Consider the following 15,221-nt stretch of genomic DNA (forward strand, 5'->3'; position numbering starts at 1 on the left):
ATATCCTCCAGAGCAGTGGAGGAGGAGGTGGTGGTGGTGGTGGTGTGGTGTTACTGACACACCATCAGGTCAGAAGTGTAAAACTCTCATCTTCTTCCCTGCAGGACCCGGTGAAGACAGTGGAGGAGACGGTGGCCCGTAAAGGACCGGATGTTCCGAGGAACAGCGAGCAGAAGATCATCACCACTGCTGCAGACTTAACATCTATATTGCCCCCGCCGCCACCTCCAATACCCCCGCGCCCAGCCACACGCTCACCCCCGCTGCCACCCCGGCTCCCCTCCTTCACAGAGTATTTCAGCATGCAGAGTGGAGGAGGAGGAGGGTTTGGAACGAAGGCGTGAGATGGAAAAAAAAGACATGACAGTGGGAGGGGGGAGGCGACGGACAGAGCGATGGTACAAAGTAAAGAAACGGTCAGTGGAATTCAAGGTGTTACTGTTTCAAGACAAAAGAGTCAGCCAAAAGAAATAAAAGAGTTTGGAAGGACAAAGAGAAGTCATCAGAAAAGTGAATCCATAAACGCTCCCTTTTTTTCACCTGTGTATGGAAATGACCAGAGTGGAGGAGTGAGGGGAAATGGCCGAGACACGAGTGCTGAGCTTGTTAAAGAATAAAGAAGCAATAAATATTTGATGTTGACCAGTAAAAGGCACACAGGGAGAAAGATGACAAAGTGGATGTAGCCGGAGCAATAGAATGATAGCTGTGCACAATGTGGAAATGAACAAAATTCTGGAAATACTCTTATTCAAAAATTCATGAGGCATTGATGGTGTGCTGGGAAGAGTTTGTAAATAGCTAAAGCTGGTGAACGCTACCACTCTATAGCATTTTATTTAAAAGAAAAGAACATTTATTTTCATGGGTTTTTCCACATCATTACCATAAATTCCAGGTGGTGCTGTGACCATAGACGAATATCATCATGCCATTATGTGTATCATCTTTAAAAAAAAAAGAAAAGAAAAGAACAACTTTTTTTTAATGTTTGACACATTTTGATAAAGCATAGATATATTTACTCTATATGAAGTCTGTTGGGTTCATTTATATTCTTATATGCCTTCATTGCAGCTGGTCATTCTGGATTGATATGCTGATGTGTAACTGTAAAATGTGACGTTTACTGTGGGCACTTCTGGGTACAGTATTCGTAAAACACGCATGTTTGTATTGTAATTCCTGTCCAAACAGCTGATAACATGTACTCCATGTGACCATAACAATATTTACCCTATTGTGTGTATTGAAATCTTTACTTTTTTAAGTACATACAATAGACTGGATGAATTCTGTTCCTAACGAACTTTCAGAATACGCCTGCACAACAAACAAAAAAAATGTCATTTTTGTGTTTGTAGACATTGGTGAATGTACTGATGCAATACAGCACAAGGACAGGGGTGATTTTTCAGCACTACAATTTTGTTAATTCCCTCTGGCTTCTGACAAAGCTATGATTTAAGAGAAGAAGGAAGCTGCTTTTTTGTATCTTCATCCTTGCCCCTGTCCTGTATGTGAATATTTGTCTGCTTTTCGCACCTACATATTCATACAGTGCAGAAAGCTGAACAGATACTTTTCTACCCCCTAATATTAAGCAACAACATTAAAAAAAAGAACAAGCCTTGTAGATGATCTGTGAAAATGACAACTACTGTACATTTCGTCTGTCCTGCATGGAGCACTTTAATGTTCCTGTTCTTAGTCTGTTTATTCGTGATGATGTCACCTTAAAAAAACACTATACTCATGCCACACGGAGAGGCATCCTGAAATGCATACACCTGTAAATACAGTCTGTCATCAACTGTCCAGACACTTTTAGTGAATGTCTGATGCTTAGTCGGCGTAACCTAACACTGATTCACTGATAGGACTTTTGTAAGAGTGTCATTGAGTTAACCACCAGCTTTGTGCAGCTTAAAAAACAAACAACACATTTTGTGGTTTTATCTTGATCTTTCCTTCATTCATACTCTGCTAACAGCCCAGATCAATGGCAATCTTGCTGTCATGGAGTACACTAGGTGATGTTAGGACTGTGGTGTGTAATTTGTAAGAGTGTAGTATGGTGTAACTTAGTCTGTGAAACAGAATGATACTTGAATTAAGAGTACTAGCTGTTATTTCTAATTATGTGTCTGGTTTGTGTTTGGCATGTCTGCCATTCCGTCTGCTGCTGTTGCCATGAATTTACTAAGATGACACTGAATGACTTGACGAGTCTACATCAACTGCTCGTGTATATTGACATTAAATTACAGGGACAACACAAAGACTTGAGGGGGAGATCTTAACAAAAAAAAGAGATTATGTATGCATGACAGACAACAGCACAGCTTTTAGGCTACTCAGAGCGATCTTGTTAAGAGCACATCACTAAAGCACCGTTCAAATGCATTTAAATGGTGTCAAATAATTCTAAATACGCTGTACATATACACTTTTTGCCAAAATAATAAAAAATATGGTTTTGTTAGAGGCCTTGGCTGGGTGTGTGTATTATTTTGCTCTTAGTTTTTAAATGCTAAGTCATTATAAACTCGAGTGATCTTTTTTATTGTGGCCTGCAGTGTGTGTTTATCCATCCTGACTGCTTTGGTGAGTTTTGAAGAAGAGGGTTGTAAATATTTCAGGCATGGCAGCCATATCATTTCACAGAAGGCAGCGTGCATCCACTGACATCACAGCTGAACTGGGAAGGATGCCAGCAATGATTAAATCTTTTCATCTAGCTGTCAGAAGCACAAGCCTGTTGTCACGTGTAGATGGAGAGGACTTCAGGGTTTAAGAATGGATCAGGCAGGAACAGATCTGTAACAAACAAAAAGCAGTGCAGACGACAGGATGGGGGGTGGGGGGGGGTGGTTTACTGTGATCCAGTTAGGATGAGGGGCACTTGTCCGAAGAGGTAAATGTAATCTGTGTGTTCAACATTAGTTCTCATTACAACAGTCCATTAAAGAGAGACTGGCTCCAGCCTGGTCAGATCTGATGTAGCCTAACTGACAATATCGTGGTCCTAGAGTCACAACAAACTGCTTGTATTTCATTAAACTGCCAAATTTACAAATGGCTTTACTCATAAACACTGGCAGTCAGTAGATGAAAAATGAAACTGTCATAATGTCAAAATAGTTTTTAATAGAGTATTTAATTCCAGGTGTCGTTTTGTGATAAATATTTGTCATCTGTTCCAATCGCAGACCTTTGTGCTGCAGACAGACATGTTGCAGCATGAGAAGCATTAACAGTGACTCATTTCCATTTGTTGTGGAGCCCTTGTTGAAATGATTACTTACACCAGAGCTCCCTCGCTGCTTCCAAAAATAAGTGAGAGCTAACATTTTGGACACACAAGTTGCTTCGTTGGTTGTCATAGCCGACAGATGACGTGTCAGGGCTGTGATTTTCTTACGTAACAGAGTCACAACATTAGACCCTTTGACAGGTGGATATTACACTGATTATCTCATCAGGGTGGGGGACGTATTAATGAGCCGGGTGAACAGGAAAAATGGCATAAGCATAAGGTTGGACAGACTTTGACAAGCTGACTGAAAAAAATACAACCAGTAAACCTGTGAGAGGGGAGGGGGGGGGGGGGGTCTCATGGACATCCAAGCCTCTTTGATGTGGATGGGAAGTGAAGGCTGGTCGTGAAAGAGGGGCTACACTAACACACGTTGTTGGCAGTAATTGAAAGGTGTGACAGGAGCACAGTGTCGCAGTGGGAGAAGGTGGTCTGATCTTATGACTCATATTGTTTTTACATCATATGGACAGGCAGGTGCGCCTGAGAAGACGAGCCGGCAGACGCTGTGTGACACTTCAGTCGATGTTCTGCTGTGAAACCTGTGTCAACGCTGTGGCAGACCACTGACACGGCATCCATTCTCTGATGGCAGCGGCCTCTGTCAGCAGGACGGTGTCCCACACTTTAACTGTAGTTCAGGAATAATAAGGGGAAGTGTTGGCTTGGCTTCAGCAGGTAAGAGCTGTTTTGTGCACTGTGAATAAGGCATCCATTGTACTACATTATAATCTGCAGGTATAAAGACTTCTAGAAAACCTGGGATCTATTCAAACCTTAGATCCATACGGAGAGTAAAAACCAGGATGTGTTGCTCTGCTGTAATTTTCCTTTTGTGCTGCTGTGCAGTCGGGGTCAAAAGGTCAAAACTGCATTAATTGATTGATGCTCAGACACAGGTAGTTCTGTTAGGCAATAATATTTAATAGAAAATCAGAAATGTTTGATAGAAGTGCCCTGGACTACAGTCCACACTACAGCTTTTCGATTGTTCTTTGTTAAAGAATGTATCAGTCTTTTTGAGCCAGCAGTTGTCCGCACATGATTCATTTTAACACCCAGACGTCATTGATCCAACTCCACGGTGCCAGTATTTACTGCTTTGCAGCCAACTGCTGTGCTCTCTCTTCTCTGTAGCCTTTCAGCAGCTGGTTGATCAGAGTCAGTTCGTTTTCTTTTCTCGCAGGATAAAGAGGTGGGAAGGGGTTTCCTTTGTACTCCAGGACAGACATCTTGGCTCTGTCCAGGTTTTCTCTGTTGGGGATGCGTACCATCCTCGTGTAGCCCTTTGACTGATTCTCAAACCGTGGAGCGAGAACTTTGAAAAGCTTTGGGATCAGATCCTTTTCCTGAGGAGAGAAAGCACAATCAAATTAAACTTCAGCACTAACAGAGGCAAAGTTTATAAACGAATAAGAAAAGAGCTGCAGACACTCACTGTCAGCCAAAAATTGGCCATTTTCATCGCCTTCTCATCAGTATCTCCCTTTTTGGCATAATCAACCAGCTGCAGGGGGAAAAAAACAAAGTACCTGCAGTTAAAAGCTTTATAGAAACGTCACTCTCATTAAAATAATGACTGTAAATAAGTATTACTAACTTCTGTGCTCTAACAAGCTATAAATCCTTCCACATATATAGCAAATGCAACTTGTCCTTAACAGTAACAACGTCAGGAGTGCATTTTCCGTTTTACAGTCATATTTGGCTAATAGGAACCATTGTAGCAGTGACATTAGCTCAAGGAGCAGCTGTGTTAGCTAGCTAGCTAGCTAGCAGCATCACAGGGTCGTCACCTTCTCAGCGTAGAAGCGGACTTCATCTGCTCGTCCCAGCGTGGTTTCAATCCTCTCGTGTCGGACCAGTCCTGTCAAAATGTTCCGCAGCATGTTGATTCGGGACTGCGGGTTCAGACCCATCCTCCGGGCCACCCGGCCGTGGGAGATCAACATTTGCAACGTGAGACGCATCTTGTCGGTTGGAGTCCCCTACGAGTTCGCGTCAAAACAACTGTGAACCTCCCAAACCGTACTCTGTAAGACGCACTCACTTTAAAAAAAATGAAGCTTCAGCTGATGGTTCAACGTGAGCAAATCCCGAGGTCAGTTTGTTAATGCCATGTTCAGTTTGACATTGTTGGTGCGTCGTGTAATTCGTCCGACTTGGTCATGGAGCTAAGATGACGATGGTTCCGCTTAACGCAGCAGGAAACAAAACAGAGGGAGTAACAGGAAAAATATCAGGAGTGATGCTTTTAAATCATTTTTATTGCAGTAAAATATGCTTTTAGAACATAAAACATATGGCCTAAAATAAGGATTAGGTTGTTGTATAATAAGTCTTCCGTGGATACAATGTCTATAACAAAATGTTTGTTGTTAAATTTTGTTAATGTTTTAATATGGGTTGTATATTTGACTCTTAGATTATAATTAGCTGTTAGTTTCATTTACATATAATACAGTACTGTAGAAATTGCTGTTGCAGAGGGAAGGTTGGACTGGGCTCAGCTGGTGGCCATTGTGCTCTGCAGCCACTCTGTGAATATGCACATCTGATGCAAGAGAGACAGAAAACATACATGCAAAAGGCAGCTTGAAATAATGGTTCAGAGTATTTGTAGCATAGATGGTTTCTACCTACCTTGGTGTAGACACCGGGGTGGTTTTTCTCTGCACAACCAAAACCCCAGGACACAACACCCTGCAGCTCCCTGTTACACACAACTGGACCACCAGAATCACCCTGCAAGAGGGAAAGGGGGAGAAAAAAGTTATAGATTTTTTTGGACATAAATGCTTTGTTTTTGTTGTTGCAAAAGCAAAGATGCAGACCTGGCAGGAGTCCTTGCCTCCCTCCAGGTATCCAGCACAGAACATGGCCTCAGTGATCATGCCAGGGTAAGAGTTATTACAGTCCTCGTCAGACAGGATGGGGATGTCCAGGCACTGCAGTCTGTTGCTGTCAGCAGCTACAGAGACACAAGAAGACATTAATTGTTGACAAATAATCTTGACCTGCCTCTGGCAGTGAGACTGTGTTTAGTACTCACAGGAGCTCATGGTCACGCCCCAACCAGAGACTGTGCACATGGTGCCGGCAGGGGTGCAGCTGGTAGGCAGAGCCACAGGCTGCACATACTGGTTGATGGTGGCGGGTGTGCTCAGCTTTATCAGCATGATGTCATTGTTTACCAGCCAGGACTCGTAGTTGGGATGAGGGATGACACGAGCAGCAGGAATGATTTGTTCATTGCCGTCCATAAACCAACGGTTGTGATCACCAAGAACGATGTCCATTTTACTGAAAAAGATGTTGTGAGAGTGCACAGACATCAGCGGGGGTGGCTTATGAGTCTAGTATGTTTGGCTGGTTTTATTTGAGGGTCACCTACGATTTATAGCAGTGAGCAGCAGACACAACCCAGTGTTTGTTGACCAGGGAGCCACCACAGAAGTGGTAGCCAGCGTTCAGAGACACCTGATGGGGCTGAGAATGAGGTACACACTCGCGCCCTCCAACTATTTTGTCATCTTCTGTGGCAACTAAAAAAAGATAGGTGTTGTATTTTTCTGTCTGGAAGTGTTTCTAGATATTGAGGTTAAATGTGGTTCATACTTACACACAGCTCCCAGGAGCAGAGCGAACACCAGAGACCTCATGACTGCTTGGTAGGAGGTGGAGCTGGATCCACGCTGCTGGGTTTTTATTCACTGCTTTAATTCATACTGTCAAAACACACCCGTGTTGGTGCTGACCAATCAAAACACTCAGAGCTGATAGCAACATATTAACATGTAAAAAAATACCAAAGCATGGCTGCATGTTTGTAATGGGCATAATAGAAATTTTGCTGTTTTCTTTTACCAGAAAAACCTCACTGAAACCATGTATTAATATTTTTTTGTTCCACTGCTGCTCTGGCTCTGCTTTGGGTCTGTTTGGTACAGTCTGTGTCCTGACCTTGAACAGATGCAGTGCCAGGTGGAGCCTCTCTCACAGACCGACTCAGACCTCACCAATGAAAAGCACTGAGAAAGCTCTCCTTTTTGGTTGTTACAGCAGGTTAGATAATTAACAGCAGTCTAAAATATTTGTTACTTATATAAAACACTTTGTATCTGCCTGATCTCTCTGTGAAACTGGCTGCTGCAAACCTGTTTTATGTAATTCTCACTGGAATAACTAGGAAAATGCAAATTATTTTAAATTCTAGGAATCGGAATTCAAATATTGTTTCATGAATCAGAATTCATAAAATATTAATTAAAGTTGCTGAACAAAATCAATATATTATCAGAAAAGAATCACCAATTTGTGGATGATGGATGTAATACAATGGAACTACAAAAAAAACAACATATTGAAAGAAAGAACTGGGGGCTGAGGTGTAAGATTGTATTAATGGCCAGGATGTGGTGCACCTCAGTATAATGTCAGTTTTAAAATGGGATTTGTGCAAAAACACAGAACAAGTTAACTTCAGAATAAGTGTTTTTAGAAGGAGACAGGAGAAGAAGAAACATGAAGAGACTGAGTTGCTTTAGAAATGTCGGAGCACTGGAAGAAGGCTTTGCCTGCCAGCCTTTTATGTTCCAATAATGTTTTGAAATAAAATGTGGCCTAATCCTGTTAGTTCAAATACAACGCTAATTGTAATGTGTGGCAAATTTAGCTTTGGTCTAAAAGGAAAAGCAATCATTTTTCTGTGAAGACTTTTTTTTTCAAATGAACCATGCAGTCACCTTAATATAAGGAGGAAAATAAGCTCCTAAAAATATTTGAAATGAATGAGAATATTTGCATTAAGTTATTTATTTGTCATATTGTTCAGTACAGATGGGACAGAAACAGCAAATGATGTTGAGCTGTTTGACTGAACTTCTTTGACAGGATCACTTAGTAGCTGGCCATGGTGCTCTCCAGCCAGTCGTTGAAGATGCAGACCTAAACATGAAGAGCACAAGTGTTAAAGGAGCTCATAGATGCATCGGATATGTTTTGTTTAAATGTTTGTCTTCTTTGAAAGTTACCTTAGCGTAGACACCGGGGTGGTTCTTGTCAGCACATCCGTATCCCCAGGACACAACACCCTGCAGCTGACCGTTGCACACAACAGGGCCACCAGAGTCACCCTGAGAGCAGACAGAGACGATGAAACTCAGGAAAACAAGTGAAGTGTGTCATTCAAGTTGTTTTCACATTCCTGCATCAATTACCTGGCAAGAGTCCTTGCCTCCCTCCAGGTATCCAGCACAGAACATGGCATTAGTGATCATGCCAGGATAGGAGTTCTTACAGTCCTTGTCAGACAGGATGGGGATGTCCAGGCACTGCAGCTTGTTCCTGTCAGCAGCTGAGAACAAAAGCAGATTCTATGTCAGTAGGCTGTCTGTAAAGACAAATCAACACGGGCCTTAATGCAGGACTTATCACTCACTGGAGCTCATGGTGTTGCCCCAGCCAGAGACTTTGCACATGGTGCCAGCGGGAGCACAGCTGCTGGGCAGAGCCACGGGCTGCACGTACTGGTTGAGGGTGGCGGGCTTGCTCAGCTTGATCAGCATGATGTCATTGTCGATGTTGTAGGAGCTGTAGTTGGGATGGCGGATGACGCGGGAGGAGCTGATGAACTGCTCAGTTCTCTCGTCGATCTGGATGTTGTGCTCTCCAAGACGCACCTCCACGCGGCTGAAAGGAGGAAAGGCAGGGATTCAGTGCATAAATGACCATCAACTGAATGTGCCCCTCCACTACACAATCAGACCCCGAATCTGGAATAAACTTGAAGAATGACTTACGCCTTGTGGCAGTGAGCAGCAGACACAACCCAGTTTGCGTTGACCAGGGAGCCACCACAGAAGTGGTAGCCAAAGTTCAGAGACACCTGATGGGGCTGGGAGTGGGGTGTGCACTCATACCCTCCGACGATCTTGTCATCCTCCAAGGCAACTGAAACAACAACAGAGACATCAGAGAAGTGCTGAGTTCGAGTCAAACTTTAAAGTATAATGTGTCTGAATAGGTGAATCATAGTTGTTTCCACTAGAGGGAACAACAGACTGTTGGCAGACAGGAAGAGAGTCTGCTCAAAAGAAAGTCCACACTCACAAGCAGCTCCGATGAGCAGAACAAAGACCAGAGACCTCATGGTTGCTGTGTGATCCTTCGATGGGAGGACTCCACCTGGAGCCCTGCTTATATATGTCCACAGGGTGCCCTGCCCTGCTCTCTAAGCATCCTCATTGGTCATGCAAGGATCCAATACCTGTGGTGGATTGTTGGGGTTTGATGATCAATTTCCAGATTTACATAGAAATGGTTTCTTGTTGGCAAAACTAAATGAAAAAGTCTAAGGAAATAATTGTGCCTGCCCCCCCCCCCTCCCCTTTATGTTATCAATACATGTGTTTTTCAACAGTCAATCAAGTCTATTCACTATTTCACTTACGTTGTGTTCAAATACAACGCTAATTCTAATGTGTGGCAAATTCAGCTTTGGTCTAAAAGGAAAAGCAATCATTTTTCTGTGAAGACTTTTTTTTTCAAATGAACCATGCAGTCACCTTAATATAAGGAGGAAAATAAGCTCCTAAAAATATTTGAAATGAATGAGAATATTTGCATTAAGTTATTTATTAGTCATATTGTTCAGTACAGATGGGACAGAAACAGCAAATGATGTTGAGCTGTTTGACTGAACTTCTTTGACAGGATCACTTAGTAGCTGGCCATGGTGCTCTCCAGCCAGTCGTTGAAGATGCAGACCTAAACATGAAGAGCACAAGTGTTAAAGGAGCTCATAGATGCATCGGATACATTTTGTTTAAATGTTTGTCTTCTTTGAAAGTTACCTTAGCGTAGACACCGGGGTGGTTCTTCTCAGCACATCCGTATCCCCAGGACACAACACCCTGCAGCTGACCGTTGCACACAACGGGGCCACCAGAGTCACCCTGAGAGCAGACAGAGACGATGAAACTCAGGAAAACAAGTGAAGTGTGTCATTCAAGTTGTTTTCACATTCCTGCATCAATTACCTGGCAAGAGTCCTTGCCTCCCTCCAGGTATCCAGCACAGAACATGGCATTAGTGATCATGCCAGGATAGGAGTTCTTACAGTCCTTGTCAGACAGGATGGGGATGTCCAGGCACTGCAGCTTGTTCCTGTCAGCAGCTGAGAACAAAAGCAGATTCTATGTCAGTAGGCTGTCTGTAAAGACAAATCAACACGGGCCTTAATGCAGGACTTATCACTCACTGGAGCTCATGGTGTTGCCCCAGCCAGAGACTTTGCACATGGTGCCAGCGGGAGCACAGCTGCTGGGCAGAGCCACGGGCTGCACGTACTGGTTGAGGGTGGCGGGCTTGCTCAGCTTGATCAGCATGATGTCATTGTCGATGTTGTAGGAGCTGTAGTTGGGATGGCGGATGACGCGGGAGGAGCTGATGAACTGCTCAGTTCTCTCGTCGATCTGGATGTTGTGCTCTCCAAGACGCACCTCCACACGGCTGAAAGGAGGAAAGGCAGGTATTCAGTGCATAAATGACCATCAACTGATTGTGTGTGTGCCCCTCCACTACACACTCAGACCCCGAATCTGGAATAAACTTGAAGAATTACTTACGACTTGTAGCAGTGAGCAGCAGACACAACCCAGTTTGCGTTGACCAGGGAGCCACCACAGAAGTGGTAGCCAGCGTTCAGAGACACCTGATGGGGCTGGGAGTGGGGTGTGCACTCATACCCTCCGACGATCTTGTCATCCTCCAAGGCAACTGAAACAACAACAGAGACATCAGAGAAGTGCTGAGTTCGAGTCAAACTTTAAAGTATAATGTGTCTGAATAGGTGAATCATAGTTGTTTCCACTAGAGGGAACAACAGACTGTTGGCAGACAGGAAGAGAGTCTGCTCAAAAGAAAGTCCACACTCACAAGCAGCTCCGATGAGCAGAACAAAGACCAGAGACCTCATGGTTGCTGTGTGATCCTTCGATGGGAGGACTTCACCTGGAGCCCTGCTTATATATGTCCACAGGGTGCCCTGCCCTGCTCTCTAAGCATCCTCATTGGTAAAGCAAGGATCCAATACCTGTGGTGGATTGTTAGGGTTTGATTATTAATTTCCAGATTTACATAGAAATGGTTTCTTGTTGGCAAATCTAAATGAAAAAGTCTAAGGAAATAATTGTGCCTGCCCCCCCCTCCCCTTTATGTTATCAATACAGGTGTTTTCAACAGTCAATCAAGTCTATTCACTATTTCACTTACATTGTGAGGCTATTATGTAATGACGTTTGGAAAGTATTTTAAGATTTGTATATTTTATAAGAAAACTCCTAAGACATAATAATTAATTGAATGAATAAATAGTAGTAGACAGATTATTGATCCCTGAGGGGAAATTCAGTCTATCTACTCCTTATATGAGACTATATCTGTATTGACACAGTTTGTAAGGAAAACATTTATTTTGGTAAACGTTTGTGTGTCACCAGTCAGTGTTTCAACACAGCTGTGTGTTTCTCAGTGCCTAATATGAACCTGCTGCCTTGCCTCGTCCATACCACAATTTAAAGAATAATATTATATGAACACCTAACCATACTGTCTAAATTCTACCTTTATCTTTGTTTATGTTCCTACATTTTAAATCATACAGGATAAATCTTCTGCATGTGTACACACAATACATAAAATGTCTGATTTATAATTTCTATACTTAACTTTAAAAAACAAAGTGTTCTGTTTGTGCAGAAAAATATGAGACAGATTCAGAGAGGCTGCATGTCTGTTCTGTGTAGATGTGCACAAACACAACAGAAGTCTGCTATAATAAATGATTATTTGACATAATTAGTAAATCCTGCATAAATGAAAGATAACTATACCTATCAAAAAAGTGCAATCCACTAAGTAAAAGTACAAATATTATACCTGAAAAAGTCCAACTATTTATGTCAAAATGTCCCATTACTTTGGTCGTAAGCACTTTAATATAAAAAATGTGTGTGCTTCATTAAAAACATTGGTCACACACTTAGTGCAGTTATCAATTCGAATGTATTTTCCATCTACAATAAACATTTATTTATTGTGCACATGTGGAGGGTTATTGGTGGAGCTGGCCATGGTGTTGTGCAGTCATAATGATTGCACGCAGACCTAAAAATAGAAAGACATCAGTCAGCTTGTTACAGCTGTTTGTGCAGTAGATGTGTTTTTATTGGTGCAGACACCAGGGTAGGTCTTCACACACTAGCCCCAGAATACAATACCATGCAGCTCAATGCTGCATGTGGTGATGTCAATCATGCATGTGCAGCAACAGTTCATCAGACCAAATTCAGACATTTTTTGGCTTTGACTTATCATTACATTGGGTAATGATACTGATGTTTGTTCTCTTAATTCTAACATATCCAGCAGTGGTCCTTCCACTGTTTGACAGAGATCTCTTCATATTGATCTTTATTCCCATCCCTATGTTGTATTAATCCTAACACACGTGTTTATCGAAGCTGTTCACTGAGACCTGCTCTTACAGGTTATTCATATTATATGACTGCATATCAATGAAGAATAGCTGTCTAAAATAACTGTAGACTGGTTTATCACCAACCTTTGGCTCTTATCCTTGAGTCAACATATTGGAAGTGTTCTATATGAAGACATGTGAGTTGGTGTTTGTGAATCAGACCATCTGCAGAACAGCAGCTATGTCAAGGTTAGCCACACACCTGTTTAATACAGAGGTAACCCTGCATAGACTATGCAGCTTCAAACATGTAACATTGGATTTTTAACTGTAATTACAATGGATAATCAAGACATAGTGTTTCTCATGGAAAGGAGAAAAACTTTAAGGTACACACAGACGACAAGTATTGATATCCAGGATACAGTCAGTGCTGCTGACCTGCCAAATATTTACTTTTCCATAATACAAAAAAATTTCATTATTCTCATTGGTCAAGAAATCTTTGGGAGGTGTCTACAGTGGAAAAAATGAGAGGGACCTCTGCATATATAAGCAGGGCTCCAGGTGAAGTCCTCCCATCGAAAGATCACACAGCAACCATGAGGTCTCTGGTCTTTGTTCTGCTCATCGGAGCTGCTTGTGAGTGTGAATTTTCTTTGAGCAGACTCTCTTCCTGTCTTCCAACAGTCTGTTGTTCCCTCTAGTGGAAACAACTATGATTCACCTATTCAGACACATTATACTTTAAAGTTTGACTCGAACTCAGCACTTCTCTGATGTCTCTGTTGTTGTTTCAGTTGCCTTGGAGGATGACAAGATCGTCGGAGGGTATGAGTGCACACCCCACTCCCAGCCCCATCAGGTGTCTCTGAACGCTGGCTACCACTTCTGTGGTGGCTCCCTGGTCAACGCAAACTGGGTTGTGTCTGCTGCTCACTGCTACAAGTCGTAAGTCATTCTTCAAGTTTATTCCAGATTCGGGGTCTGAGTGTGTAGTGGAGGGGCACACACACAATCAGTTGATGGTCATTTATGCACTGAATCCCTGCCTTTCCTCCTTTCAGCCGCGTGGAGGTGCGTCTTGGAGAGCACAACATCCAGATCGACGAGAGAACTGAGCAGTTCATCAGCTCCTCCCGTGTCATCCGCCATCCCAACTACAGCTCCTACAACATCGACAATGACATCATGCTGATCAAGCTGAGCAAGCCCGCCACCCTCAACCAGTACGTGCAGCCTGTGGCTCTGCCCAGCAGCTGTGCTCCCGCTGGCACCATGTGCAAAGTCTCTGGCTGGGGCAACACCATGAGCTCCAGTGAGTGATAAGTCCTGCATTAAGGCCCGTGTTGATTTGTCTTTACAGACAGCCTACTGACATAGAATCTGCTTTTGTTCTCAGCTGCTGACAAGAACAAGCTGCAGTGCCTGGACATCCCCATCCTGTCTGACAAGGACTGTAAGAACTCCTATCCTGGCATGATCACTAATGCCATGTTCTGTGCTGGATACCTGGAGGGAGGCAAGGACTCTTGCCAGGTAATTGATGCAGGAATGTGAAAACAACTTGAATGACACACTTCACTTGTTTTCCTGAGTTTCATCGTCTCTGTCTGCTCTCAGGGTGACTCTGGTGGCCCCGTTGTGTGCAACGGTCAGCTGCAGGGTGTTGTGTCCTGGGGATACGGATGTGCTGAGAAGAACCACCCCGGTGTCTACGCTAAGGTAACTTTCAAAGAAGACAAACATTTAAACAAAACATATCCGATGCATCTATGAGCTCCTTTAACACTTGTGCTCTTCATGTTTAGGTCTGCATCTTCAACGACTGGCTGGAGAGCACCATGGCCAGCTACTAAGTGATCCTGTCAAAGAAGTTCAGTCAAACAGCTCAACATCATTTGCTGTTTCTGTCCCATCTGTACTGAACAATATGACTAATAAATAACTTAATGCAAACATTCTCCTGAAAATGTTTCCTTATTTTCCTTCTCATTTAAGGAAATTCACACTATACAAACTGCATCCGAAGTTGCACTTCAACAATTTATTCAAAGATGTGAGTGTTACTAATCAAAAATTCAAACTAATTGAACCTTGAATCTGAATAATGAATAAATTGACATCATACCATAAATTATATCTTCTTGTCACATTCCATTTAATCATCTCGTCTCTTCCTGTGCCTCATGTGGCAATAATGAGGAGGAATATTTCACATTCCTGAACAGATCAACAGGTGCTTTGCAGTCTGTGTGTCACAGATGGGAGCTTCTTCTGTACAGCTCTCCTTCCAGTGATTTCAGGAAGCCAGTTACTTGTTTCAAAAGTGTCAAACATGACAGCTGGACTGACTGCTGATGGCTTCTGCTGTCCTGGAAGGCCAGGCAATCATGCTGAACTTACTTCTCCTGTAAGAAA

At 42.9% G+C, this 15,221-nt stretch overlaps 6 protein-coding genes across 6 annotated transcripts in view; 2 read left to right on the forward strand and 4 right to left on the reverse strand.

Annotated features, from left to right (window-relative positions):
- tmem145 (transmembrane protein 145) overlaps positions 1 to 2,387 on the forward strand; it is a 31,492-nt gene extending 29,105 nt beyond the window's left edge. The window contains exon 15 of the mRNA XM_028426372.1: positions 105 to 2,387. Coding sequence (XP_028282173.1) covers positions 105 to 344 — 240 coding nt within the window. The 3' untranslated portion in view covers positions 345 to 2,387. The remainder of the gene's footprint in view (positions 1 to 104) is intronic.
- A 1,835-nt stretch (positions 2,388 to 4,222) lies between these two features.
- Positions 4,223 to 5,479, reverse strand: mrpl17 (mitochondrial ribosomal protein L17). Its single transcript, XM_028426382.1, has 3 exons — positions 5,116 to 5,479; positions 4,758 to 4,826; positions 4,223 to 4,668 (listed from the first exon to the last, which is right to left on the reverse strand). Exons 1-3 carry the CDS (start codon positions 5,287 to 5,289, stop codon positions 4,414 to 4,416), a joined length of 498 nt encoding a protein of 165 aa, XP_028282183.1. The 5' UTR covers positions 5,290 to 5,479; the 3' UTR covers positions 4,223 to 4,413.
- Positions 5,480 to 5,565: 86 nt separating this feature from the next.
- On the reverse strand, positions 5,566 to 7,008 carry LOC114449045 (trypsin-2-like). The gene is made up of 6 exons (XM_028426379.1): positions 6,942 to 7,008; positions 6,714 to 6,864; positions 6,372 to 6,622; positions 6,154 to 6,290; positions 5,963 to 6,064; positions 5,566 to 5,873 (listed from the first exon to the last, which is right to left on the reverse strand). Exons 1-6 carry the CDS (start codon positions 6,979 to 6,981, stop codon positions 5,826 to 5,828), a joined length of 729 nt encoding a protein of 242 aa, XP_028282180.1. The 5' UTR covers positions 6,982 to 7,008; the 3' UTR covers positions 5,566 to 5,825.
- A 1,110-nt stretch (positions 7,009 to 8,118) lies between these two features.
- LOC114449044 (trypsin-2-like) lies at positions 8,119 to 9,546 on the reverse strand. Its single transcript, XM_028426378.1, has 6 exons — positions 9,431 to 9,546; positions 9,121 to 9,271; positions 8,760 to 9,010; positions 8,539 to 8,675; positions 8,353 to 8,454; positions 8,119 to 8,266 (listed from the first exon to the last, which is right to left on the reverse strand). Exons 1-6 carry the CDS (start codon positions 9,468 to 9,470, stop codon positions 8,219 to 8,221), a joined length of 729 nt encoding a protein of 242 aa, XP_028282179.1. The 5' UTR covers positions 9,471 to 9,546; the 3' UTR covers positions 8,119 to 8,218.
- Positions 9,547 to 9,939: 393 nt separating this feature from the next.
- On the reverse strand, positions 9,940 to 11,327 carry LOC114449043 (trypsin-2-like). The gene is made up of 6 exons (XM_028426377.1): positions 11,258 to 11,327; positions 10,948 to 11,098; positions 10,581 to 10,831; positions 10,360 to 10,496; positions 10,174 to 10,275; positions 9,940 to 10,087 (listed from the first exon to the last, which is right to left on the reverse strand). Exons 1-6 carry the CDS (start codon positions 11,295 to 11,297, stop codon positions 10,040 to 10,042), a joined length of 729 nt encoding a protein of 242 aa, XP_028282178.1. The 5' UTR covers positions 11,298 to 11,327; the 3' UTR covers positions 9,940 to 10,039.
- A 2,039-nt stretch (positions 11,328 to 13,366) lies between these two features.
- On the forward strand, positions 13,367 to 14,763 carry LOC114449042 (trypsin-2). The gene is made up of 6 exons (XM_028426376.1): positions 13,367 to 13,442; positions 13,601 to 13,751; positions 13,868 to 14,118; positions 14,203 to 14,339; positions 14,424 to 14,525; positions 14,612 to 14,763. The coding sequence occupies exons 1-6, from the start codon at positions 13,403 to 13,405 to the stop codon at positions 14,657 to 14,659; spliced, it is 729 nt and encodes a 242-aa protein (XP_028282177.1). The 5' UTR covers positions 13,367 to 13,402; the 3' UTR covers positions 14,660 to 14,763.
- The last annotated feature ends 458 nt before the right edge of the window (positions 14,764 to 15,221 follow it).

Source organism: Parambassis ranga, chromosome 16 (assembly GCF_900634625.1).
Source record: "Parambassis ranga chromosome 16, fParRan2.1, whole genome shotgun sequence".
NCBI lineage: Eukaryota > Metazoa > Chordata > Actinopteri > Ambassidae > Parambassis > Parambassis ranga.